The 27242-nt window shown below is 45.1% G+C and overlaps 2 protein-coding genes across 6 annotated transcripts in view; one reads left to right on the plus strand and one right to left on the minus strand.

The window, feature by feature from the left end:
* mef2d (myocyte enhancer factor 2d) overlaps window positions 1-12802 on the plus strand; it is a 57707-nt gene extending 44905 nt beyond the window's left edge. For 2 of the 5 annotated variants that reach the window (XM_083678884.1, XM_083678885.1), the window contains 5 exons: window positions 848-962; window positions 1383-1569; window positions 2347-2415; window positions 5749-5799; window positions 8045-12802. In XM_083678884.1, the coding sequence (XP_083535010.1) occupies window positions 848-962; window positions 1383-1569; window positions 2347-2415; window positions 5749-5799; window positions 8045-8513 (891 nt within the window). In that variant the 3' untranslated portion in view covers window positions 8514-12802. The remainder of the gene's footprint in view (window positions 1-847; window positions 963-1382; window positions 1570-2346; window positions 2416-5748; window positions 5800-8044) is intronic. The other 3 variants (XM_083678887.1, XM_083678888.1, XM_083678886.1) reach the window with 2 other exon arrangements.
* Window positions 12803-17574: 4772 nt separating this feature from the next.
* On the minus strand, window positions 17575-26139 carry nes (nestin; the record flags this gene model as incomplete). Its single annotated transcript, XM_083678570.1, has 4 exons — window positions 17575-21061; window positions 21708-21781; window positions 24213-24337; window positions 25312-26139. 4 exons carry the CDS (start codon window positions 26137-26139, stop codon window positions 17964-17966), a joined length of 4125 nt encoding a protein of 1374 aa, XP_083534696.1. The 3' UTR covers window positions 17575-17963.
* Window positions 26140-27242: the final 1103 nt, after the last annotated feature.

A 27242-nucleotide genomic window follows, 5' to 3' on the forward strand; every position in this document is an offset into this window, starting at 1 on the left:
ACAGATGAAGTAATGTGCAATGAACGCGCTGCCTCCCGCCCTTATAAGGAGAAAGGACATGATTGATGTTATACTCACTTAAACTGGCCCCCATTCTCCCACTAAAACAAAACAAGACCGAGTGCCCAGTCTGAGATGAACCCCCTCCCCCCTCCCCCCTCCCCCCTCCCTCTACTCATAGATCTGATAGGATTGGATGGCTATTTACATTACATTTTACATTTATGGCATTTAGCAGATGCCTTTATCTAAAGCGACTTACAACAAATACATTTGTCTAAGTAAGTGAATCATTTATCCATCAGTCATCATAAGAAAAATGTATTTATGCTAGGACCAGGGGCCATTGGCAGTCACAATGCTAGAAGAAAGGAAGTTTTTTTTTTTTTATTATTATTATTATATTTTTTTGAAATGTATTTACAGGAGAGAAAGTAGTGGGGATGAAGCGGTCTTTAGGAGGGACAGTTAAGATGTAGCCTGAAGAGACGGGTCTTTAGGAGGGACAGTTAAGATGTAGCCTGAAGAGACGGGTCTTCAATCTACGGCGGAAGATAGGTAGTGACTCTGCAAGCAAATATAGTGGAAACTCCACCCAGTCTCCCGGAAGGCTAGGTGATGATTAAACCATATGGTACAGTACATCCATCCAATCATTTGAGATCAATGAGAAGTGGTTGTCGGTAGGGGCAAGTATTTCACATCAGACCGGGCACAGATCTAGATAACATAAGGAGGATTTTACCCGTGAATTTCAGAGAAACTTGAGTTTCTCTGTAAAAAAAGAACAAAGAAATCGTCTTCTGGTCTGGCCTCCAACTTCCTTCCTGTCTCCCCGTCTTCCCAGAATGCCCAGCGGTTAGGCGGCCAGAATGCCCAGACGCTCTCCACGCCCGTGGTTTCCGTGGCAACGCCCAGTCTCCTAGCGCCCTTCTCAGCCATGCAGACAGCCTACAACACTGGTGAGTCAAAGAGGACAGGAGTGCCCACGGGCAAGGCTGGCATATTATGGGCTGGCATATTTATGGGTACACACACTGTACTGAATGTCTGATGGGTGCCATGTCTGTCTAAAGGCTAAGGTAGCATACTAGACATGAATAAAAGAAAAAAACTAAAAAAGAAAGAGGGTAACTTCTGTCAGTCTACTTCTTCAGCGATGCCCCTGGGAGCAAGGGGGGTGGGGATGCATTTTGATCCTATAGAATAACTGCTGTACATTATCACTTCGGTCAGTGTGTGTTGCATATAACACCATATGATATGGCTTGTTAAATATGCATTTGGCATTTTAATATCGGTGCCAATGTATATAATATGAAACATTCACCTTCTTGTTTCTCTCTCTCTCTCTCATCCCTCTCATCCCTCCTCCATCTCAGAGTACCAGCTGACGAGTGCAGATCTCACAGCGCTCCAGAACTTCACGCCGTCAGGGCTGCTGCCTGGCAACATGACCTGGCAACAGCAGCCAACAATATCCCAGCAACAGCAGCAGCAACAACAACAGCAACAACACCAACAACAACAGTCACAACAGCTCAGCTTGGCGTCACTCAGTAACTTGGTGTAAGTTCACTTACTCTGATCACAACTGAATGTAGCCCAGTTGAGTATAGCTTCACATCCCCGAACCAGGGTTGGTGTCGATATCTCGATAGCAATTCACAAAGTGCCTATTGACTGAGTTGAAAGAGAGTTGAATCGAAACCTGCCCCAAGCTGCCATCAATTGGTAGCCAACACCTCATCCACTCTATACAAACAGTCTCCCAGACCTACCTGTCGTAATAGCCTCATCCACACACACTTGCATCCTCAAAAGGTTTAAGCAGTGCACCATTTGCATGCTGTTTGAACACGGAACATGTTTCCTCTCAGGCAATGTATCATGTTAGCCTCAATAAACACACATCATTATTTGAAGCGCCTCTCAGGCCCAAACTACAGCAGCCTATCGCCCTCCACTGCCTGTGTGTTATCCGTCTGAGAGGCTGACCTAAATAACTCCTTCTCCCTCAGCGTCTCCCCACGGGGATCCCAGAGCGCTAATTTAGCCCCCCATAGTTAGGTTGAGGTGTGCTCTGCCCACCTGCTGTAGGTTAATGCTAGCTAGATGCTCGTTAGCCGTGATGCTCGCCTTGCTAGCGTTTGTTAGCGGGTTAAATGCAGGTTTCTGTGATTGCGGAGTGCTAGGCTATAGCTATATCTTGGCTATCTGCTATCTGCTAGGCTATAGTTATAGCTAGGCTATCTGCTATCTGCTAAGCTATAGACTATAGCTAGGCTATCTGCGGGGGAGCTGTATATGTAACTGCCTGTTTGTTCTCCCCCCTCTTGTCCACAGCATGTGGGGCGCAGAGAAACAGAACGGGGAGATGGCTAACTGCATCTCCAATTTTGCTGCTAACCTGAGGTGAATTAATTAGCATCTAGCGTTGTGTGGTTATCATGCTTATGTCTGTCAAATGATGTTGTTTGTGGCACTCTCTTGTTGGTTCCATTCTGTGTCCACAACAAAACAGAAAGAAAGAGAAGGTTTATGTATTAACATTAGATTTAATGGAACTGCAAATTGAAAAACATTTTGTCCAGCATCTCTGTCTTTACATATTGTGCAGTGATCGTCTTTGATGTTATGGTGGCCCTTGATTGTCAAGGTTTTCTAGTCTAATTCAATAGGGTTTTCTGTTCAGATGGATTATAATAGAGTTCACACACAAGTGTTGTTGTGAGGATTTTGTGTCAAAGGTTCTTTTACGGCATGAATCTGAGGCTGTCTTTGTGTGAACAAAGAGGGAAATATGCAAGAATATGACAGAAACCTCCTGCTGTGTGTGTGTGTGTGTGTGTGTCTCAGTCTCTCAGGACACACACACACACACACACATACACACACACACACAGTTATGTGGTCACATATTTTCTCACAAACCACTCCCTCATGCACACAGACAGTGCATATGCATAAAAGTCATTTAAAATATAAAACTAAAAGCAGCATTGAAACACATAACATGTGGACCACATTTTGATTCAGTTTGTATAGTGCTTTTGGCAAACCCATTCTATAGCACAGGACCCATACAAGTTGTTGCAATATGACTTGTTTTTTGAAGGCAGAATTAATACATGTTAATGGCCTGTATGATAACAAATTACTTCTCTCTGAAGGACTATTGTAGCTAGAGGAATCAGTGGATCGAGGTCAATTTAAGAAAATAGTTTCTTTTTGTAATAGAAACCAAGAGAGAGATTCAGTGCTAGAAGCCCTGGGCCCTCATTACTTACCAAAGTACCCAGAACCTAGAGATTTGTTGTTGTTAGTGTAACTGTGTAATTGTTGAATTAGATCAGTACCATGCAAAACATAAGGCTTGACTGGTTGTGTTTAGTCAGACTTAAGAATACCACATTTTGTATTTTAAAGAGCTTACATATTGGATATAACATATTGATGGACATAATTGGTGTGGTACATAGCTTGTCAGTACTGCATGAAGCGGCACCAAGCTTTTGTTGGAAACAATTGCTTATCAAAAGTGATGTCATCTCCTGGCTCATAACAAGCAATCGAGTTCCACACAAAACTTGTCCAAATGTCTGAAATCGAGGCATATTTGTCAGTCTCCATGCACGTCGGTCTCGTGTCTTTATAGTCAAAATGCAGGAAGTTTTGGGAAGACAGGCATGTCCCCCATCATCTCCAAAAGCTCTTTCTGTCTGGGTTGCTGATAACCATGATGATTGAAATTAGTAAGCCTATAATTTACATTTGTTATTACATTTATGACATTTAGCAGACGCCTTTATCCAAAGCGACTTACAACAAATACATTTGTTTAAGTAAGTGAATCGTCTATCCATCAGTCATCATAAGATAAAGTAATCAGTGCTCAGACCAGGGGCCATAGGCAGTCACAATGCTATAATCCTATAATAACTGTACGGTTAGTAACAGTTTTGTCTTTGTATAGAAAGCATAAATGTGCCGTATGGACCATTTTTGCTTTTGGGAGCAGGTGTTAATCATGCCTCAGGCTGTGACTTTAAGGTGTTAGCTATCCCAAAAAAAAAAAAAAGGTGGATTGAAATCTGTGCTATTATGTTAAAAACACAGGTTTCACTGCGGCAGTTATCTTATTATAAACTGTCACACGCGCTCGTGGACCTCCGTTTGGCTAGTTTTGACTAGTGCTAATATGTAGCCTCTGGAAAGCATCTTTCATAGAACACACTATGCCACATCACAGTCATCAGCTCAGAGCAGGTGCTGCACTGATCCACTAATCTCTTTATCACGTGGATGGCCTGACCAGTAATATCAGTAGCCAGATCTGACACATACATATATTATAAAGATCAGTGGAACTGCTGTTCAAAAGTGAGACCCTTGGACAAGCAGCCAATCCTCATTCAGCTCTGAAGAGTGTGTTCCTCCCACGATTTGTTTTCTCCCGCGCTGTAACGTTTGATTACATACAACCCACGGGCCTACGTACAGCCTACGGTTTTGTTTCTGATTTCATTGCAAAGCACAACAGCATAGCCGTGTTTACTGTCAACCCTGGTTACTCGCCATGGGAAGTGAGGGGGGAAATGATTTCTGTCGTTTTGACTCTCATGCACCTGTTGACTTCGGCTCCCCAATCTAAATGTTAATGTCGTGTCAAGGGCTACCCACTATCCCCGCTGTGCTTTGACTTGTTTACTTGTTTATTGGATCGCTTTCCCGGTGCCAATTGCCACAGACCGCTGCCTTGCAGGATGCATTGGTCTGGTTTCTGTGTATCATGGCACCCAACTAATTCTCTCAGTAGAAAGGACCTGAGTTTAGTGGTTTCAGAGGAAATGCCGTATGCCAGTTTAGGAAAGCTGTCTGTCTCCTGTTTGTCTGCGTGTCCTTGTCAATGTCCTTTGTCCATACAGATATACAATGTCTTTCTGCATGGTAGAAACTGTGCATACATACCCTGCTACTTCAAGGTGCTTATAGTGTGGGATACTGCTGCTCTTTTTAGTTTCTATCTCTGTCAGACTCTTTTTTTGCTGTCAGTCTGTCTGTCTCTACTTGTCTGCTTACTTTCCTCTCTCTCTCTCTCTCTCTCTCTCTCTCTCTCTCGGTCTCTCTCTCTCTGTCTGCAGCTGTTTTACACAGGAAAGGGCTTACCCCATTCCTCTATGTAACACACGTTTTACATTGTACATACATACTAATTAATTGTTTACTGTGTACACACTGCTGATTGGTTTGCTGCACACATACCATCAGAGTCGCTTCAGTGAAAGCTCCAGTTTCCTCAAGGAATTGTGGCGTGTTTGCACAGAGTGCAGGCTAGGGAATCATTGTGTAAACATCTCCATTCCAGCTCGATTATACTGTATTGCAGGGAGGAAGAAACCCAACTAATACTTCATCCATAAATCCTAAATTCATAGAGCGACACTTCTTCTTCCAAAGGAGAAATTGTAATGAATATTGTTTTAGAATGTGTTATTTAGCAAGGTTGCTTAAGCCATGTATCTTGTGAAAGGAGGGTCTCATATGAAATGGCTGTATGACCGAATGTCCATAATACCTTCACTCACAATATTTTATAACCCTCGCAAGTTGTTGTTTCATTTCCATCTCAGTCCAAGTTAGTTAGTTGTTTGTAATGTATATCACTGGCTAGAAATGATCTGTGTCCCCCCTCCCTCTCCCACTGTGTGGTTTTCAAACTTGCCTGTTTTTCCCCTCCCTCTACAGCATGGCCTCTCAGTCAAACTTGCTCTTTGGCAGAGAAGAGGGCCTCTGCTGGTACTGTATATATCTCCTCAGTGTATAACAAGCCACACCATTCAGCAACGCCTCCCTCACCTGGTCCCGGAGGACCCTCATCTATACTGTGGTTTTCATTTTCAAACCAGGTCCAACAATTGATTCACAGAGACTCCAAATCGGCCTCTACTGTTCAGATATAAGAAGCCAGCCTAGAAATTACACTATCAAATAGCTCAGTTAATGTCCATTCATCGAGAAACTGGTTGAAAATGAAAACCAGCACACAGAGTAGTCCTTGTGGACCAGGTTTGGGAAAATGCTGCAACTGTACTGCACTGTACTGTAACCGTGTGCTTCTGGCTGCGCTAGCTGTGTTAGCGCCCTGGGCTAGCCTGCCGGGCGCGTCTTCATCACTGTCACCGGCCTGCTGATTCGGCCCTTTTTATTCGCCATAGCAACAGGACCCCTGTGGCACCATAATCCATCTACCTGTACAAGTCCATAATGCAGGGCTCTGGCTTGATAAAGTGGCACGAAGACGGGCAGAATCTCGCTGTCAAGGGGCGTGTGTGTGTGTGTGTGTGTGTGTGTGTGTGTGTGTGTGTGTGTGTGTTTCTGTGTGTGTGAGCATGTGTTAGAGGGAAGGAGCCGCATTCATTCCCTCATTTTTCTTTTCAATTGAGTGAATTTGAGCGGGTTAGGTCATGACGTTATATTAGAGCTGGCTGGAGGGTGTCCAGCAGGGGACAGTGACAGGTAGAGATGAGGGGCCTACAGTTATGTCACGCTGCTGAGAGAGGGTCCTGAGAAAGCTGCTCCGTTTACATTTTTTACTTGTTTGGAGGGATGTGTCCTTGTATTAAAGATGCAATCCTTAATTTATTTCCACCAACTTGGGTGGACCGTGTGTGGAAGTTACAAAAATAAAGTCGGGCGATGGTGTTTACGGAAATGGGTACACTCTGAAATTCATAAACAGAGATCTGGATACAACCACTAGTCCATGATATTGACGTAATGGTTATTAACATATTCTAAAGCTATCATTGTTTGATTTACAAAGGCATTGTTCAGAAAAACAACCTTACATTTTTGGTTATGATAAGTAAGGCTGTTGTACTAAGCTCATTAGGATCATTAGAATTAAAGGATTATATCATGTTTGGTTAGGACATGAACTGAAATGACCATTGAGCAGCAGAACAATTCCAAGATTATGCCTTTAAAGATCCGTGGGTAAAGATCCTTGAGTTTGAAAAGGTTTCTACTACGTACGAAAGGGCCTGAGGCGGCAACCGAGAGGCTGCAGCCTGCAGACACGCAGGAAAGGGCCGGATCCACACGTCTAAGGTAGAAGAACACGTCTAAGGTAGAAGAACACGTCTAAGGCAGAAGAACACGTCTAAGGCAGAAGAACACGTCTAAGGCAGAAGAACACGTCTAAGGTAGAAGAACACGTCTAAGGCAGAAGAACCCGTCTAAGGCAGTGGCTAGATGGGACTGAAAGGGTTGCGGTTGGGTAGAGACTCGCGGCTGCATGGCTTGTGGACGATGCGCTTTCGTGTGGCCTCTCATATGTGTCTGTACTTGTCGTCCGTGTGTCTAACCCTGGTCCCCTTCACTAGCCCATTGCTCCAACGTTTGGCCTCCGAGTGGCTGTTCTGCTACAGTGGATTATTGCTACATAACGACAGTGTTCAGCATCCAGTCCCACTGTAAAGGTCCACAAAATTATTTTATTTTTTTAGCCTAATGGCTGGCCCAGCTTGTTTTGGTATTCCAACGTTTACCTGTCAGTAGCTAAGACACTAGCTGTCCAGAGCAGGACGAGCGGTGTGTGAACAACCGTAGGGTGAAATCCTTGGAACATTGCAGATAGAAATAGGCTGTATAGAATGGACTCGGCTACTACTCCCAACGGACCAAACAAGTGAGTCAGTTCTATCACGCTGAATTTCTATCTGCAAGGCTCTGGATGTTTTCCCCCCACTGTATGTTCCCCTGTCGCTTCTGTCAGGTTTGCCATATTCTCCCTTTGCCCCGTCCTTTACAGATGTTGACTATGTTTCATCATGGCTTACTGTACACACTGTGTGCTGTTGAACAGGGTGTCCAGTCCTGTCGTTGTAGTGATGTTTATGGGGATGTCGAGGGTTCACAGTGAGTGTTGCAGTTATCCTGTGTAACCACTAGATGTCTCTCTCTCCCTCTCTCTCTCTCTCTCTCTCTCTTTCCCTCTCTCTCTCCTTCTCTCTGTCTCTCCATCCCTTTCTCCTTCCAGGCCAGTCAGTCACATACCTCAGGGCGCCACACTGACCGTCAACACCAACCCCAACATCAGCATCAAGTCTGAACCCGTCTCACCCAACCGCGACCGGAGCACCCCTTGCTCCACGACCGGGGGAGGCGGCGGCGGCGGTGGTGGTGGTGGCGGTGGTGGGGGCGGGCAGGGGCAGGGGCAGGGCCTGGTGACCATCTCGGGTGCCGCCTACCCCGGGGCCCTCCGCCTGGAGCCGGCCAACCAGGGGCGCTCGCCCGTCGACAGCCTGAGCAGCAACGGCAGTTCCTACGAGGGCAGCGACCGGGACGACGGGGCCCAGCAGGGCCGGGGCCCCCCGGACTTCCACCACCAGGGTGGAGGGGCCGCCGCGTCTGCAGCCATGGGGCTCCTGAGGCCATCCTCCGCGGAGCAACAGGAGCAGGAAGGGGCCAACGTCAAGAGAATGAGACTGGACACCTGGGTCACATAAGTGTGTAGAGAGAGAGAGAGAGAGAGAGAGGTGGAGGATGGAGACGTGCTTGTGTACATGCCCCCCTCCCTCTCCCTCACCACCCTCCCCCCTCTCCCCACCAACCACCTATTTACCGTCCGTACAGTAATGGCTGACCTCACTCCACCTCACCGTCGTGCACCAGACACACAAACACACACAGGCATGTTCTTACACACAAACTCTTTCTTTCAAGTGTGTAAGCGTAGACACTCTTGCGCATTCATACGAAAATGTGCGTACACATTTATTACACACACACACACACACACACACACACACACACACACACACACACACACACACACACCAACAGCCCCAAGGGGCCGAGCCACTGAACCAGGGATTACATGTCCATATAGTGTGTAGGATGAGACGAGATTAGAATTGGGAGCGAATGGGTCATTTCCTCCTTCAAGCACGCTCTGCCCTCTTTTTCATAGTGTTCGGAGAGGGAGAGAGAGAGAGAGTGAGAGAGAGCAGCTTAAAAAACTGATGGACAAAGGAGTCCTCTCTTCACCCTCCACGTACAACAAACAACACGATACACACACCTGATATGCTGTCTGTCACCCCCACTCGTCTGCCACCCACAGAAGGTCTCCCTCTTATCGTCCAGCTGCACTGCTCTGTTGAGAAACACGACAACCAAAACCAATCCACTTCTTTGTATCTACCCACTGCTGGCTGTGTTGTATTACCTTATCCAGCTTTTGGTGTTTTTGTAAGAATATGAAACAAGGCGGTGTTTGTTCTTTTTTGAACTGTTTTTTTTTTTTTTTCTCTTGGAATATTACATTCTCTGTCTGACTGTTGTCCATCAGCCATCTTTATAGATTTCACTTTAAAAATTAGATTTGAATTCAAAAACACAAACGTAACCATGTCAACCTGACTTGGGTATCCTATTTATTATGGCGAGGGGTACTCTTATGAAGTGTATATTCCCTGAATTTATTTATTTGTTTGCCAGATATGGAATCAGAACCATAATAGCTGTAAAATGTCATCCTACCTTACTGAGGTAAAAGACTGTTTTATCAGGGAAGGGCTGCAACAGCTCCACAACACATGCTACAGATATACCCCACAGAACCATCATGTCAACTTCAGATGCTGTGTGTGTGTGTGTGTGTGTGTGTGTGTGTGTGTGTGTGTGTGTGTGTGTGTGTGTGTGTGTGCTCGTGTGTGCTCGTGTGCGCTCGTGTGCGCGCGTGCGTTTCTCTGATATTTATTTCAAATCATCTTTCGTGTAAGGGTCTTTTGTTTCTACCCTCTCAACTTCGGTAATGCTCAAGTAAAACTCCATCCGTAAGTACACACACACATAGAACCAGACATTCACACACACACACACAGACACGTAAGAAGTATTTTTGTTAGACAATGCCTGTGTTTCGGAAAGATCAGAGTGAAACCATGTCAGAGGGGAGAGAAAGAGAGGAGCCATGTATATAAGCAATTTGTTCTCTGTATTCCTGTATGGCTTTTGTATGGCGGGGACGAGGTTTTCTGAGGGCGAACATATAGAGCATATATAAACAGTATATTTAAGCAGCTTCAGACAGCAGCGGTAGCGGTGAGAACGGCGTCCGACGCAGAGAATATGGTAGACGACAGGGATTGTAAATAGAAATATATGTTCACATATATTCGGCAGGATATCCCTAAAGCTAATGTGTTGATTCTCAGTGGATCTGTCTTTCTATTTGTGTGTGTGTGTGCGTGTGTGTGCGTGTGTGTGCGTGTGTGCGCGTGTGTGTGTGTGTGTGCGTATATAAGTGTAATATGTTGCGAAGCCAAGCGATGGGCAGAAAGGGAAGGACGGTAGCAGCGGACTGTTTGAGTGACAAGTGGTTAGGACTCGGACGGAGCGCACTTTAACCCCCCCACACCCCCCCCCTCCCCACCCCCCCGCCTTTTTTAAATGCCAGTTGTCATTCAGAAGGGGACAGTTATTATGTCTGGTTGCCCCCTTCGCCCCCACTGACTCCCCAACACGCTCATCCAAACAAACAAACCAGCCAAGTATCCCCTGTCCAATCTCTGTTCCTGGAGAGTCCCCCTTCCACGTGAAGTTGAATAATTTAGTGGAAACTTTGTAGAAACTCAAGCCATGTGCACTACAGTTTAATATACTTATTTACACGTCACTAGTAGGATATTCTCCAAAGTGTTTTATATAATTGAAGGAATATTTACATAATGGTTATAGTGCATTTGTGTATTTTGTGAGTAAAGGATGAGGGATTTCCTGACATGTTCAGAATTTGTAATATTCTATAATATTTGAATAGTGTGAATTGGGGATATGGGATTATCAGAAATAGGTCCTTCACGATACGGTACTGAAAGCACTCACAATTAACTATCATGACCACAGCATTTGATACAATCATTATTTTCATCCTCACACAAAAGTGGGACAACACACCTGGAAGCTGGGTGTAGCCGACTCTCCATTCTTCTTAAGCCTCACCCCCCAAAACACTCATCCATCAAGCCTAGGCATAGCAACCGCCCTGCCCTGCCCTGTCTAACATTCTCAACATGACTACAGCACTTCTGTCATCTACCACCCTGCTGGGAAGGTGAAGGCCACTCCCGTCCGTTACTAAAGACCATTTCCATCCCCATTGGCTGCCAGCATCAGTGGAGGCTGATGGAGGTAGAAAATCAGAGGACAAGGCTCATTGTAATGCATGGAATGGAATGAGGAATGGTATCAAACCAAATGATACCATTCCTAACTCCATTCCATACATTACAATGAGCCTTGTCCTCCGATTTTCTACCTCCATCAGCCTCCCTTGGACAGCATAGCCCCATCACGCCACACACACACACACACACACACACACACACAATGTATCTGCACTCTGTCCTCCGTCCAGAATGGGTAGGTCCAAACAACCTCTCATTGGCTCTTTATAGTTTTATCGTCGTAGTTGTTGCCATAGGGATTGTGCAGCCAGACTATTCGGTTTAGCAGAGAGAGATAAAGAGATCATTCACCCATGTGCGATTCGCACACCTTTTAGACTAAGACTGTTGTGTCCTGAGCTTTGAACAAAACATTGACCCCTGATGTTTTTTTTTTATATAGTGGTAGCTAAGGTCTTGAATAGGGCTGTAAGCCATGAAGCGACGTTTCGGACCTCGAAACAAAATGGTGATTTTTGTGCAAGCAGACTCTAGGGAGATGTGGTTTGTTAGCATTAGCTGAGAAGTCAAGCGAGGTGTTGTACAAAGCCCTGATATGTATCTTGGAGGAACACTAGGGGACGCTGTAATCAAAAAGGAAAGACAATCGTCATGAGAATAGTTAAACCCGTGCCCCCATATTCCCCATGTATGATGATGTTTAGAGATTCTCACTCACTTTCCAGTGTTAATTTGTGCTGGTGACAGTTCTATTGTCTGTTTTTATTATGATTGTTCTACGATAATTGCTATTATTATTACTTATTGTTATCATCATCACTATCGTGACCATCAACGATGGTAATTGTAATGATGATATAGAAAAGGCAATTTTATTTTCTGCGGTTTTGTGTAGGTTAGGCATCTTGTTTTATTTGAATTTGATTTTATTTTACTATATATAAATACTATATAAATATATTTTTGTTTTGTTTTCATTTTTTGTTTTGTTTTTTCTTCAAAGGGTGTTACTAATATTGCACGATTTATGACATAAAAAGAAACAACTGTAGTAATATTAGTACATGTGAGGTGACCGACAGAGGAGATGAAGAAGTTGAATATAACGACCAGTTCAATGCTGCAATTTTTAGTCAAATGTACAAAAATTTGTCTACACACAGTAAAGTTGGGACAAGACACATTTAATTTATTTCTGACCAGACACAAAGATGTCAATGCATGGGCGTAAAACAAGCAAAGAATGAATCATGTTATAGGAAATAAATATGAAATGTAATATCAATAAGAATATACATCACACAGAAATAAAATAGAAATTGAAGAAAAAAGTTTAAAATAAATTATAGCTAATATATTGTGTTCGGCTAGTCTGCTTTTTGTTGTAAAAAATATTTTTTTGTTGTTTTTGGAGAATGATATACAATTTGTGTATATTTTCATAAATAAAGTATGCACTGATATGTTATTACAAATTCTATACTGCTTTTACAAAAAAAGTGTTTGTTATTGTACCAAAGTATCCATCTGTCCCTTCTTACCCTCCCCTTTTTGCGTATGTTTTACCGTATTTTATATATTAAATAGACAAGTTGACCTACAAAGAGGTTTGGATTTTTGTGATTTATTATCTTTCTGAATTTCAAGAATTTTATTTTGTTGGTGTATTTGATGTATTTTACAGCATAGTATTTAGTTCACGATCAAATTTGATTGATTTACTGATTGTAGATAACTGAGATTAATAAGTGATTTAAAGATGACTACTAAGATGCAAAGATCTGAAATGCAGTGATGAGTTTTGACCATAAGGTGTCACCCAAAGCGTTGGTACTGGTTTTGGCTGCACTGTCACACAAGACAGTAGGAGATTACTTAAACATTTTATGGCACCTAAACGTTTAATCCAGAAGAAGTCAGGATAGGATCTCCTTAAATGGAAATGTTTTGACAAATAATTTTGACCATGAAAAAAATGTTTTTGTTACAAGGTAAAGTCATAAACATTCTCCACTTCATCTCCGCACCCTGCTCTGCGAGACAATATTGAATGTTTAAAAATGTTTTTGTCATGCTCTCATCTTACGTGAGTTTAACACCACCAAGGTTCTGTCTCAGAAATGTAATTGTCTGAAGGCAGAGGGGACCAGAATACCCATACAGAGAGAGAGAGAGAGAGGAGGGAGAGGAGGGAGAGAGAGAGAGAGAGAGAGAGGCAGAGGAGGCAGAGAGAGAGAGAGAGAGGAGGGAGAGGAGGGAGAGAGAGAGAGAGAGAGGAGGGAGAGGAGGGAGAGAGAGAGAGAGAGAGAGAGAGAGGCAGAGGAGGCAGAGAGAGAGAGAGAGAGAGAGAGAGGAGGGAGAGGAGGGAGAGGAGGGGGTGGATTAATAAAATGGAATTTTGTGGTGAGCGGGTCGAGTCATCGAATCGGCAGCTGGGTGGTTCAGCTGGTATGACCACAGTGTCAGCTGGTTTGACCACAGTGTTAGCTGGATTGACCACAGTGTTAGCTGGGTGAGTCAGCTGGTATGACCACAGTGTTAGCTGGATTGACCACAGTGTCAGCTGGGTGAGTCAGCTGGTATGACCACAGTGTCAGCTGGGTGGGTCAGCTGGTATGACCACAGTGTCAGCCGTTGAGCTCATGTCTCAGACAGACCCACACACTTCTCTCAAGTGACAATGGCCAACTAATAATAACTGGTTACTCAGACCACCCAGGCTATGGCAGTAGACTGTCTTTCAGCCATTGTTTACAAAGAGTTATAATAATAATAACAACAATAATAATAATAATAATAACAACAACAGCATAATAATGGTAGAATGTTCAGAAATCTTGTCTATTGCTGTAGACTGAGTGGTCTGAGTTACCCATTACTGTGTGGTAAAACCATGCAATTCATCCCCTTCCAGTGAACCTCTGTCAGTTGATGCCCTTTTACCACCCTGTGTCCTTATTGAATGAAACCATGCGAAATGTTTTTGCTTGGTTTCAGTTGTCAAGTAAAACCTTTGTATCGTACTTCAAATGGGTTTATGGAGATAAAATATTGATGTGTGTGTGTGTGTGTGGCTTGGGATGGGCCAGGGCGTGGGCTCTTTCCTGTGTGCAGCAGCATTTGTTTGTATAACTGAATTCACAGAGGGCTCCATCCTTGATTAGATTATAGGAGGCTCTGGTGCTAGTCGGCTCTCTCCCGGCAAAGAGAAATAATCCACCTGTTTCTGGGTCGTTGTTTATATAAAATACCTATCTAAATATGCAACACTTGCTGTATATATTACATTTACTTGGATGTACAGTATGTAATATCCATTATAATTAATATTGATGTCACTAAGAACCAACACCCAAGGTCCTATCCTTAGGACATTTATGAAGGCATTATGTTCAGTCCAGACATATCCTGGGTCATCCCTTCTCATATCCAAACAGCTTTGTCATTACCAGATTGCACACCAAAGAGCAACATATACTCTATTTTAATCAAGGTCACCGGCGGGGCACTTGTGATTATTTCTGTGACCGTGCAGTTGACTGCCAGACATGATCTGATCCTGCCATAATAGGAAACCCTACATGTGAGACTGATTCACACATTCTTTATTAAAGCAGCTGATGTGGTATCTGGTGCGAAATCCTCACCGATGCGTCCCTTGGCCACAGAGCACCAGTTGCCGGTGCTTTCCCAGCTGTCTGTCCTTAGCGAGAAGCACTTATCCTTTGACCATGTGATTGCAAGCATTTGTGTGTAAGAGTGTGTTTGTTAACACACATATGGTGTGATAGTGATCACTCAAATTTGTACAAAATATGTCCAGAAAGGCACCATGTGAGGATTCTATTTCTCCTAGCCCATCCCTTACTAGAGGTGATCTCGTTGTAAATTGTGAAAAACTGAACAAGCCATTTTTTCCTTGCTGGCAGTTCCACCTCCTCCATCACATCACTGACATGTGTAGTAAATCAATAGAGAATGGATAATGGGTGGCAGATGGCTGTCGGAGGAGAGCAAACACACTCCCTATAGAGCTGGGACAGTTTTACGTCCCTCCTGTGACACACACACACACACACACACACACATCAACCCTCCAATAGACTTCAGTTTTACATCCCTCCTGTGGCACAAACAAAGACACACACACACACACACACACACACACACACACCAACACACCAACCCTCCCCCCAGGGTTTTCTTGACAGTGGCCCAGCTGAAACAGAGCCACTGGTCACAGCTGGACACTGGGGAAGGCCAAGCACTTTCAGGCTCTTGCACCAGGATGTGGGTATATATATATCCTCTGTCATCCCTTCTCATGTAGGGTGTGGGTCCCCCGGTTGTTTGTCATGAGACTGTTGTGGAGGTGGGTCTATTCACAGAAATGAACACACTTGTCCCCTTGGGCATCAACTTGTAGGATGTCCATCTACCCAACCAATGGCTTACAACGACCGGTACTACTACTCACAAATCTTACCCCATAAGTATTGAGTTAGCTCAATTTAAAACGCAACTCTGTACTTCAAATGCTGTGTTCATACAGTATTGAGTATTGCTAATTAAAAACTGTTCATTTTGGCTGTTTCTAACTGCTTAGAGGGGATGATTAAAGTTCTGTATTGTATCATAAATGGAACTGAAGGGTTGTGTGTCACAGTGACACAACTGACTCAGTTGTCAAGTCTGAGTAAGGAGCCGAAGACAGAGGACACAGAATAGGAGCATGCCCAGACGCTGTAGTACTACCATTCCAGCCTCTGAGTGAATGGGAACCTGGTTTCCTCCCTTACTGAATCTCTCATTATCGGACGGATTTGGTCAGCGAGCAGGGAAACGGCTTCCAAAAAAGCCGTCATTGTTCAGAAAACGGACTAATGAATGACAAAAAAAAAGGCGGGGGGGGGGGGGGGGGGAAGAGGGCCGTCAGGCGGGAAGAGAAGGAGGGGAGGTGAGGTCATCCATTGTTCCTTGTTGGGTATTTTTCCACCGTCTTCTTCCCATGGGGATGGCTATTTGCTATGGAGTGTCGGGTGGTGCTTTGTTAGCTGGCCTGCTTTGAGGTCAGTGATGCTGGAATGGTGCCAGATCGAGGCAGGGCCCCATGCACTGTCCCTGGATCTCCCTCACTTTAATACAAGACCCAGCAGCAATGGATGCCACTGAGAAGGCGAAGGCAGCTGTTCTCTTGATCTATCTGAGGGCACGGTTTTCTCTGCTCTAAAGCAGAGTGGCGGCTTCATTCAGCTTTCCAACAAACACAATCAAGAAATGTTGAAGACATTTTTTATTATTTCTATCTTTTTTTGTTTTCTTTTTTTCACCGATGGGAATAAGCAGTGTTCGATGAATTCACCTCAAAAGCTTTATTTGTAAAATGTGTATGTTCTTTTAGTGAGAAAACTGTCATATTGAACCAGCATCATTGATTAGATTCAGAGATGATAAACAGATGCCTGTGTGGAGACAAATGACTCACATATGGGGATAAAATACTTTCTGTAAGCATAAAACATTGAGAAACCTGACATTTTCCAATTAGTTTATTTGCTACAAGGGTAAGTTTTAATCTACAGTATTAGGAGCACTACTCAAAAACAATAAAACGAGTGCATTTTGATGTGGTGACACACAAGACCAGAGAAAGATCAGTGCAGGAGTAATGATATAGAATTTGTTCTCATCTGTGGTTCTTTAACCCACATGGTACCTGGCAGATCAAAGTAGACGGTTCATACCTGAAATTGCATTGAAAAATACTAATGCAAACTCCATTAATCAGTCCGCTAGACAACAAATAATTCTCATAAATAACATTTAGATTTATGCAACACAATTGTCTACACATGTATACATATACAGTGACTTGAAATGGAGCCCCTATGACCGTGACTAATGTATGATGTTAACGTTTTAAAACTTTAAACTTGCCACTAAAAAAGATTAATAGCACCTTTACAATACTGTTTCCACTGGTATTTACCTAGTGTTTACTAGGTAATCATGTCACAATATTGCTGCTACTTTCTTCAAATAATTCAAAACACTGGCAACTACCTAGTACTAAATAGTTCTTAGTGGGGCTTGTTATAATGAATCCCCCCCCCAAAAAACACATAATTCATAGATTATTATTATGTAATTACCATTTCACCATGTATAGCGCTACAGTAAGTAAACGCCTGATTCTATCTGTAATGGAAAATAAAGTGCAACCGAAACGTGCTGTCAGGTGTTGCAGAGTGACATACGACAGTCCCTAAAGGGAAGATGGCACTTCTGTTCTCATTGATTTCCAACAATCATTACATTCAAATCACGCAACAATCAATGACAACTCTGAATGGTTTGACTTGCAAATGTTCCCATTTGTTCTCCCATTGAGCCTCTGAGTTAGCAAAAAACAATATGGCTATTCAAACATGGAGGTGTGAAGCTCACAAATACGTTCCTCAATGTATCTAGGTGGAGTAGGCACACTGGTGGTTTAGCAGTGTCATCAGGGTGTGCACCAAGGCACGACTTTGGTTTTTGATAACAGCCAACACTCTAACACTGTGCAGTCAATTGCTACTGTGAGTGACGACATTCAATTCTGGGGAAGGTTATAGTATCTATATTTTCACTTTGAGGATCAGTGCTATAATATGCTCAAAGTCATTGCCTCTGCAAGTATCGTACTTACTCTCAATACTGCTTAGTTATTTCTTTACTCTTTTTTTAGGAATGCCGGCTGGTTTGCTTGACAAATTCTTGTCCCTATTCTTCCCCTGATGACCAGGATTCCCCCTCTTCCTCAGAATCCTCAGAATGAGTGACTTCATCTTCCATCGCATCTCGACACAACATCTGCTTCACTTGTGGGGGTATCTGCTCCTCTTCCCTAAGTGTGGGGGGTTTGGCTGTTTCAATGTCCACCTCTGTGTTCCCATTGGCCACCTGCAGGCTTTTCAGGTCCCCCCAGGCTAGGCTGTCACCCAAGGCTAGGTTCTGATTGGACTGCTTGGTCATATGCTCGTATGAATCATCCGGTTGATAGGTGGCCCCTGTCTCCAGGGGCGAACCCCAGAGGTCACTGTTTACACTTGAGCCTAAGAAACTGTGGAGGTCTTTGCTGTTTGTTTTTGGTGGTCCCTCTGACTCCACCTGAAAGATTTCAGCCTCCTCTGGCGTTCCGTTTGGGGACTTTTCAGAGTCCTCAACCCCCTGAGCCTCAGGTTCAGGGTACATGCTATCTGTGTCATGGATAAAGCTCTGAGATGGTGCATGCACATGATCATACACACCATGATCTGCAAATGGAGCTTCAGACTCAAGGTGCGTGATAGGACTATCTAGGACTTCCCATTCTTCATGACCTGCATGACAGCCAGCGACCTCCTCCATAGAATGTTCCTCAGCAACCTCCTTTGATGAGGGTTCTAAGACCTTGTGAGATGCAGCCAGATCTAACAAGTCTCCCTGATCTGCAGCCACATTTACTCTGGGGATAGGTTGGGAATACTGGCTTGTATTGGGTGACTCGTCATCTGAGCTGTTTGACTCTTCCATATCCGGGTTGATCGTGTTGACCTGGCTCTCAGGCCTACTGTTGAGTCCACTGTGGGTGGAATGATCTTCTGTGAGGTCTGCATGGGTCAAGTTCTCTTCCTCTTCATCCCTCTTCTCTTGAACATCTGGAGCATCTTCAGCTTCCTGTACTTCACTGGAGACCTTGTCTTGAAACAAGACCTCTTGTGACATTTCCACTGAACTGTCTCTTAATGATGGGTGTTCACATGGCTCATTCAGAATCGTAGAGTGAACCGAAGACATTAGCTCTGTGTGCACCTGCTTTGTCTCCTTGTTGTCAAACATGTTTTGGGTATTTGTCTTGGCAAATTCAGTCTGTTCTGTGGCCAATGCTTCCTCAGAAGTGTTTTGAGACTGAAGACTCAGTGCTGTCTCACTCTCAAACCTCTGCCCTGTAAAGTGGTCACTGTAAGTGGATACAGATAAACTCTCTAACTCCTGCTCCACCAATCTGTTTTCTTGCTCTTCATTATAGTCAGCCTCAGAGTGTAAAATGCGCTCTGTAAGTTCCTCAGTTTCCTCATCCGATTGCTCCTCATCTTGCAGGATCTTCTGATCTGCATTCTCTTCCAGTATAGCATACTTTCTTGCTTGGACAGCATCCATCTCCTCCATATGAGTTGAGTGCATATTACCCTCCTCAACTATGACTTCTGATTCAGACTCTTCACATAGATCCTCCATAGTTCCAAACCTTTTGGACTTGCCTTCACCCAGGGTGGTAGTCCCTGCCTCTCCAACCTCTCTGTCCTCTTCATTATCACTGGAGTCACTCTCGCCCAGGTGTGAGGCCTGAGTGTTGGCATCCGTCTCGTCACTCTTGTAGTGGATCAGGGGGCGCGTGTCAGCCAGTGTATTATCTTGAGCATAGCTGTCACTCTCCAGCTCAGTCCTCCAAGAACCAGAGGCGTTTGGAGAGTCATTCGCCACATCATCATCATCATCATCGTCGTCGTCTTCGTCATTGTCAGATAGATTCTGTTTCTCTTCCTCTGAGAGTATTTTTTCCCACTGCTCAGTTTCTGGTTTGGTGCCCATGTGTTCAGAGGTCGTATAGGAGTCACAATGGGTGACAGAGCTGACTTCCTCCTCCCTGTCTTTCTCCACCTGCTCTGGCTCCGTTGCAGAAATGACCTCTTCCAGTTCGCTATGTTGCGTCTCACTCTCGTCCATTTCCAGGTTCATGTCATCCACCTTTTCCTTCATATCGTCTTGTCTTTCTATCACTCTATCCAATGTATCCATTTCCTCCCCATCTGGGTACAGCTTGTCTTCCAATTGCTCAACATATCTATTAGTCATATCGTTCTCTTCATACCCCTCTGCTAGACCCATAACTCCTCCCTCCACCCTCTCAACATGGTGAGAGACCTCTGGCCAGTCAGAGGCTCGATCGAAATCATACAAGACATTCTCCGCTTTGGAGAGCTCTGTGAGTTTGTTAAACCCACTTCCGTCTGCCTGACACTCAGAAGCTTGACTGCTTGCACTGGTCTCAACTGCTGGTACTACCACTGCTTTAATTTCAGATTCAGAGCTTTCATCTTCCACCCACTCTGCCTCTTTGCTCTCTGTTGCAAGATCTTTTTCCTTCCATGCTTGTATGGGAGAATGTGGAAGTTCAGGTAGAGGTTCCTCTTTTTCAGCAGCTTTTTCAGAAGGCACCTCATTATCACTATCCTCTGGAGAACAAGAAGGTGACTCTCTCCACGTAACCGGATATTCTGTTTCAAGGTTCTTAGTCGGTTGATGAAGCTCCTCAGCTTCAGTGCTGAAGGTCGGTGTCCCACGGAGGCTGGACTCAACCGGGTAATATATGGCAGACTCCACAACTGGCTTCTCTTCAGGGAACCCAGCACTGAGTGGACTCCAATCCTCTTCCTCCTCTTCATCATCACCTGTAATGGGTTCCCTATGATCAGATCCAACCGGAGCTTGCTCATTGGGAGGTGAGAGAGGTTCAGCATAGTTGACCTCTTCATGGACATCTTGGGGTCTGAAATGGTCGACAGAACCCTTTCCATCCTGTAGTACTTTTGGGTAAGGCGTTGACCAATCTATCGGTCTGGTGGACTCTTCCCTAAAGTCAACCTCAGCTTTCTGAAAACTCCTGGGCGTTTCATTCAGGCTTACGCGTTTTTGTGTCCAGATTGGTGATGCAGACATTGCCGTCACTTTGGATCGTGGGCTTGCTTTATGGATAGTGGAGATAGGACTGGTCATGTGACTGGTAGTCAACTTGGTCTGGAAGCTTTGCTTAACCCCTCGAGGGCTGAAGACTGCATCTGTGGATGACATGGGAGGAGATTATGAATAGGTGCACTATACTTTATGGGTTATGGGAATACTGTACGGACTATGGTAGATAGGCATGCAATGTAAAAAGATAAACACTCATTTTGGCAATGCTGGAAAACATTTCACAATGCTTTGATAGCAGTTGCCTTTGCTAATTTCAGCCTATTTCAAAATGTCTCCAGTTCATAGTTTCACTGAGATCCTCACACCCCATCCCAAAGGTATAATTAGGATACATGTTCTTCTGAATCGAGGTTGGACAGTAATGGAGAGATATTGATCATCACTTCCTTCCCCTGCAGCCTGAATTACCGGAAAGCATAGCCATATGTCTCAATGACCCTTGGGTACCCTCTTAGGTGGCTTACATTACAAAGCCCAAAGTGCCTAGCTCAGCCCCCTCCCCACACCACCCCCTACTCTTTGTGGTCTAATGTGATTATGTGCAGTATACTGACAGGACTCCCCCACCTTAAGAAAGATGCCTCCTGGACATAAGTGAGATTATACAGTAGCTGGAGGAAGTACATAGAGGAGTCATATGGGACGCACAGGTATATGTCAATACCATATACAGTAGTGATACTGTAGTACTACAACAGAGTCACTTGGTGTGTAGAGGAGATTAATTACCAGTGAAGTAGGCACTCCTTGGCTGATTTGTTGAAGGCATGTCCGCTTTCAGACTTACATTATCCAGCAGAGCTCTGAAGAGAAAAAAAAACAGGCAAAATGAGAAGTGTGTGATTACATTTATAAAACAGACAATGTTGAGCTCGTAATTGTGTGTCGATGTGCACAGAGCTGAGGTATACTGCAATTAGAAACAGCTGGAATTTGGATAAGAAACAGTGATAGACTACCTAAATGATTTAAGTATGGCCATACCAGGGGGGTATTCTGAAATGATGTTGCATAGGGTGGGGTAAGAGGGGATGGAGGGGGGCTTTTGTTGCGCTTGAACAGCAGGACTAGGCAGGGATCTGTTGTTATGGAAATGGTGGGGCGACATTGTTATTGTTGGCCATCTGCAGTGACCTCTGCCATCAATTCCTCTCTCTCTCACACAGTGCCTAAAACACAGGGACACGCCCACATATACCCCCCACACCCACCAGCATTCTGAGTGGCCCAAGTAGCACCAGTTCCACTATTTTCATTCACAGATAGGATGGACAATGTCCTCCGAGCACACCTTTACACCAGCACCTCCAATGAAACAATACTTATTTGAAACACGTGTACATCAATACTGAGATACTGAGATGTTGCCTATCTCTAAGATTCCGATATGTCAGTGATATTATCAAGATGCGTTCAAATGAGGATGCTGGAATTTACAGATGCTAGAGAATATTGAATTCATTAGATGTAGAAAATGTAAATGTCATTGAAACTACTCCTCTGTTTCTTCTAACCTGCACCCCCACCGCCCTCCACCCCCCATCCCCCCACTAGCCCCCACACCCCACCCCCAACACCCCACCCCCCCACCCCCCATATCTCCACATCCCCAACCTCCCACCCCCCACCACCCACCCCTCACACCCCCTGCCCCCTTCTCCAGTTACATTAGACTCCTGTAGCTCATAAGTCAGTAGCTCCCTGCTGATGCCTCTGGGTCAATATCCAAGAGAGAAGAGGGAGTGAGGTAGAAAGGAGGCGCCACTACAGAGGTCCATATTAAGTTACTCTGCTCAAGACAGCAGACTGCCCTTTTCAAGAAAATAACCTATGTGACTTCACCCTCTTAGACACCATTCCTTGGGCATCTCAATATCGCATTGTTACACATTGTCATGGAGTGGGTGGGTGGGGTTGGGTAGGTGGGGTTGGGTAATGGGGGTTGGGTAATGGGGGTTGGGTAATGGGGGTTGGGTAATGGGGGTTGGGTAATGGGGGTTGGGTAATGGGGGTTGGGTAATGGGGGTTGGGTAATGGGGGTTGGGTAGGTGGGGTTGGGTAATGGGGGTTGGGTTTAGTCTGGGCAGTAAGTTGAAAAACCTTGTTTGAAAAGCAAAGTTATTTACAAACAAAAAAACAGTTAAAAAAAAAAACTTTGGAAATAATGATTTATTTATAAATAATAAATAATGATTTAAACTTCTTTTTTTTTTTTTTTAAACAGGAGAGAAACTTGTACAGGGGGGTAGTGGGGGTGAAGAGGTCTTTAGGAGGGAGTGTGGGCAGAGTGTTGATTATCCCCTGGGCTATGTTCAAGTACTCCAGCTTTCCTTGCCTCATTGCCTTCCAACCGATACATCAAATAACTGAACAGATTTCCATACAACTGCTTTCACCTGCTCTAAACCAAGGCTACTGAGAAAAAACACAATAAGGCTTCGCCACAGACATGCTGCATGGGTCACATGACCACCTCATAGACATACATCTCATTCAGACAGACAGACAGATTATTGCGAGCTCTTAGCTAATTATCACCTGAAAGGGAGCTGTTCAAACTATTTGGGATGGGACACAGCCAAAGGCCTACACCACATCCTTATATACTCTGTCGTGTGCGTCTACGTGCTGCGAGCCACAGAGGCTGTCCTGGTGAGACCCGTCAGATGGCACCGCAAGACAACAACGCAGCGGACGGAGGCTTTTGATGGTCGCGGCTGATTAGGACACACAAACTGATTATAGTGGGGGAGATCTGTTTTTCACCTCGACGCTCACAATTGGCAATTAGTATGCGGTGTTATTCGACCTTAGGTAAAGGTATGACAGGTAGAGAGGGATTATATTGGCTGTGGATAGAGATGGAGGCTGTGGGTAGAGGCTGTGGATGGAGATGGAGGCTGTGGGTAGAGATGGAGGCTGTGGGTAGAGATGGAGGCTGTGGGTAGAGGCTGTGGATGGAGATGGAGGCTGTGGGTAGAGATGGAGGCTGTGGGTAGAGATGGAGGCTGTGGGTAGAGGCTGTGGATGGAGATGGAGGCTGTGGATAGAGATGAAGGCTGTGGATAGAGATGGAGGCTGTGGATAGAGATGGAGGCTGTGGATAGAGATGGAGGCTGTGGGGAGGGGTGGGAGGGGGGGGGGGGGGGGGGGTCGTGACAGACTGGAGAAGGAGTTGACATTTCCGTCTATCGCTGGCAGCACCTGAGTGACTCGGTATGACAGATGCCGTACCTGTATGTAGCCACCTCCAGGCCCAGAGACGTCTTCAGCTGCAGCAAGCCTCTATTGTCTATCAGGAGAGTGTCAATCTGCTGTCCCAGCTCCTCCTTCTCCAACTCCAACGTCTTCAGGTGGGCCTGTGAAACAGGAAGAGTGAGTGAAGTCAACCGAATATGATAAAGCGGTCATCCAGTCATCGCAGATTAAAATGTACTCATTACAGGAGTGGGATGACTAGTGCACAGAGATGTAGCTCTTGGACCCATGGCAAAAGCCTTTAGCATGGAACACATGCTTTGTCCATTTCGCTTCCCATTGAGGCTGTGGTCTGTGGTCATTTGACCCTTCTGACTTCACTGTGACCTGGAACTAATTCCCGAAGGCCCAGCCTGTGAACGCATCCACCATTCCTTTTCAGTGAAAGTATTGTCATTTCATTAGCATTTAAAATGGGAGCATGAGGTAAGAACCATAGAAACATCTCACAATTGCTCAGCGTTGCTCTAAACCAAGGCTATTGAGAAAAGGCACAATAAGGCTTCGCCACAGACATGCTGCATGGGTCACATAGACGGACTACCTCATAGACATACATTTCATTCAGACAGACAGACAGACAGATTATTGTGGGTTCTTATCTAATTATCACATTACGTCATGCTTAGTCTTGTTTTGGTCCATTTGAGTCACATTTGATGATGACTGGAGTATAAAACACTGCGGTTAGGTCTGCTTGGCCTGCCATTCCTTCCTTGCAAGAAGAGCATTTTTCGCTAGCTGTTGACATGCTGCCACGCAAGCAGGGCTCTCAAAATTATGTTTTTTTTTAGACAGGACACCACAGGTTTTGTTTTGAACAGGTTCATCCTCAGTTCAAGACCAACATTATGTCAACAATAACCTCATCGAAACCATTGAATTGACAAAATGCAGGCGAAACGACATTTCATTAGCATTTAGAATGGGAGTATGAGGTAAGCTCAAAGAAACAACTCACAATTTCTCAGCGCTGCTTTAAAGCTAAGTAGGCTATTGTGAAGAAGCACAATAAGTCCTCCCCACATACAGTACATGCCCAAGACTGGGGGTCCTTTCACCGTTCTTACTGTACCTGGAGCCGTTGGATCTCCTGACTCTGCCGGTCTCTCTGTTGGACCGCACTCTTCTCCAGATACTCCTGTATGTCCTGGGCTGACGCCAGCTCCTTCTCCAGAGCCTGTAGCTTCAGCTGGCTCTGACTCTTCTCCTGGCCCACCTGGACCAACCGGGTCCTGGCCTGGGTCAGAGACTCCTCCAGTCGTGCTTCCTGGTCCTGGTACGCCACAGCCGCCTCCTGCCACACCCTGGTGGCCCTCTGGGAGTACTCCTGACCCAGGTCCAGGAGGCTGGTCAGCTGGGTGCCGGTTTGGAGTGGCGGAGGCGGCAGGGAGGGTCTGACATGGGTTAGTGTAGCCTCCAAGTATTCAACTTCCTCTTGGTGGTTTTGTATCTGGAACTGTAGTTCCTGCTCTAGCTGGCTCACCTTCTCCCTCAGCCAGATCTGACCCCTACTCTCCTCATCCATCTCTTTCATGCTCTCCGCCAACCTCTTCCTGGCCACTCCATGGGCGTCCGCTTCCCTCTGCCACCGCAGCCCCAGGGCTTGGAGCTCCTCACCCAGGCTGCCCACCTCCAGCTCCACCCAGTCCCTCTCCCTCCAGGCTGCCTCTACCTCCTGCCTGGCCTGGCGCAGCTCGTCCTCCAGGCCCATCCTGCGCGATGGGGCCCCCTGGCCGCTGCGCCTCAGGGCCTGGATCTCCTGTCGCAGCAGCTCGTTCTCCCCCTCCAGTAGCTTGACCCGGCCCAGGTAGGTCTCCAGGCGATGGTTGAGGTTCAGCATCTGGTGCTTCTCCTCGCCCAGGTGGCTGTGGTGGGGACGTCGTACGCTGTGAAGCTCCATGTCACACACGGCAAGAAAGAGAGAGAGAGAGAGAGAGAGATAACAGGTTGAATGCCTCACTCTGAAGGGAGCTGTCTCTGTCACTTAGTGTGTGAGTGAGCTGATAATTCTGTCTCTCTTTCCCCAAGCCTATGTTCGTGTGTGTGTGTGTGTGTGTGTGTGTGTGTGTGTGTGTGTGTGTGTGTGGCTCTTGTGAGGCTCCTTGCCTCCTGTAGAGTGACTGCTAGTGAGAGGCTCCTCTTTCACGCTGGAGTTAATGCAGAGGGAAGGAAGAGGGGAGGAGGGATGGTGAGGGGGGGAGGGGAGGGTTGGAGACGGAGGAGGAGATGGGGGTGGGCGTGAGCAGTGATGTCATTTGCAGGGTTAACACACGCACTGCTGGAATGCTTCATAAAGACTGAGAAAAATTCACACTTTGACATAAGTCTTCTCTACAGGAAGACAGTATACGATATCATATGGTGGTTTTATGAATCAGTGCAATTACAGTATTTACATAATTCATTAAATTATGGATTATATTTCACATTATAAGATAAGATATAAGGTAAGGATACAATGTATTGTATTAACTATTAATTTCATGGAATGTTTGCTATGTTACCACGATACAATGTATTTGTTACATTTTAGCATAAAACAGTTTTGTCACAGAAATTATATTTGAAATCCACAGGCCAAATCATTCACATTCATCCTAGGGACTCCTTGAAAAACAACAACTACTGCTGTGTGGTCAATCCTTCAATAAAGCTATACATGACATTTTATAAAATGTGAACTTGATGCCTTCCCGATGACTGTCTGTCTCTGATCCATTTTGATCTCACTACCTCCCTCTGTTGACTGTCTTTCAACATTGCAACTCCCCTGCTTACAGGTTGCAGTAAATAAATAAATAAATAAATAGAACGTCATGACTTTTGGGTACATCTAGAAATAGGAAGGGAGCGCTGAATGAGAAAGCAGGTTTGCAGATGCTCTTTGGTTTAGGGTCGACTATTATGGTCATTAAAAAATGGGGAGGTCAAAAGGTCCTTTTCATGTTTATACATTTCCCCACTGTGACAACCCTAGGTCTAGGTAGATAAGATTGCATTTAC

This window comes from Argentina silus, assembly GCF_951799395.1.
Source record: "Argentina silus genome assembly, chromosome: 10".
Taxonomy (NCBI): Eukaryota; Metazoa; Chordata; class Actinopteri; order Argentiniformes; family Argentinidae; genus Argentina; species Argentina silus.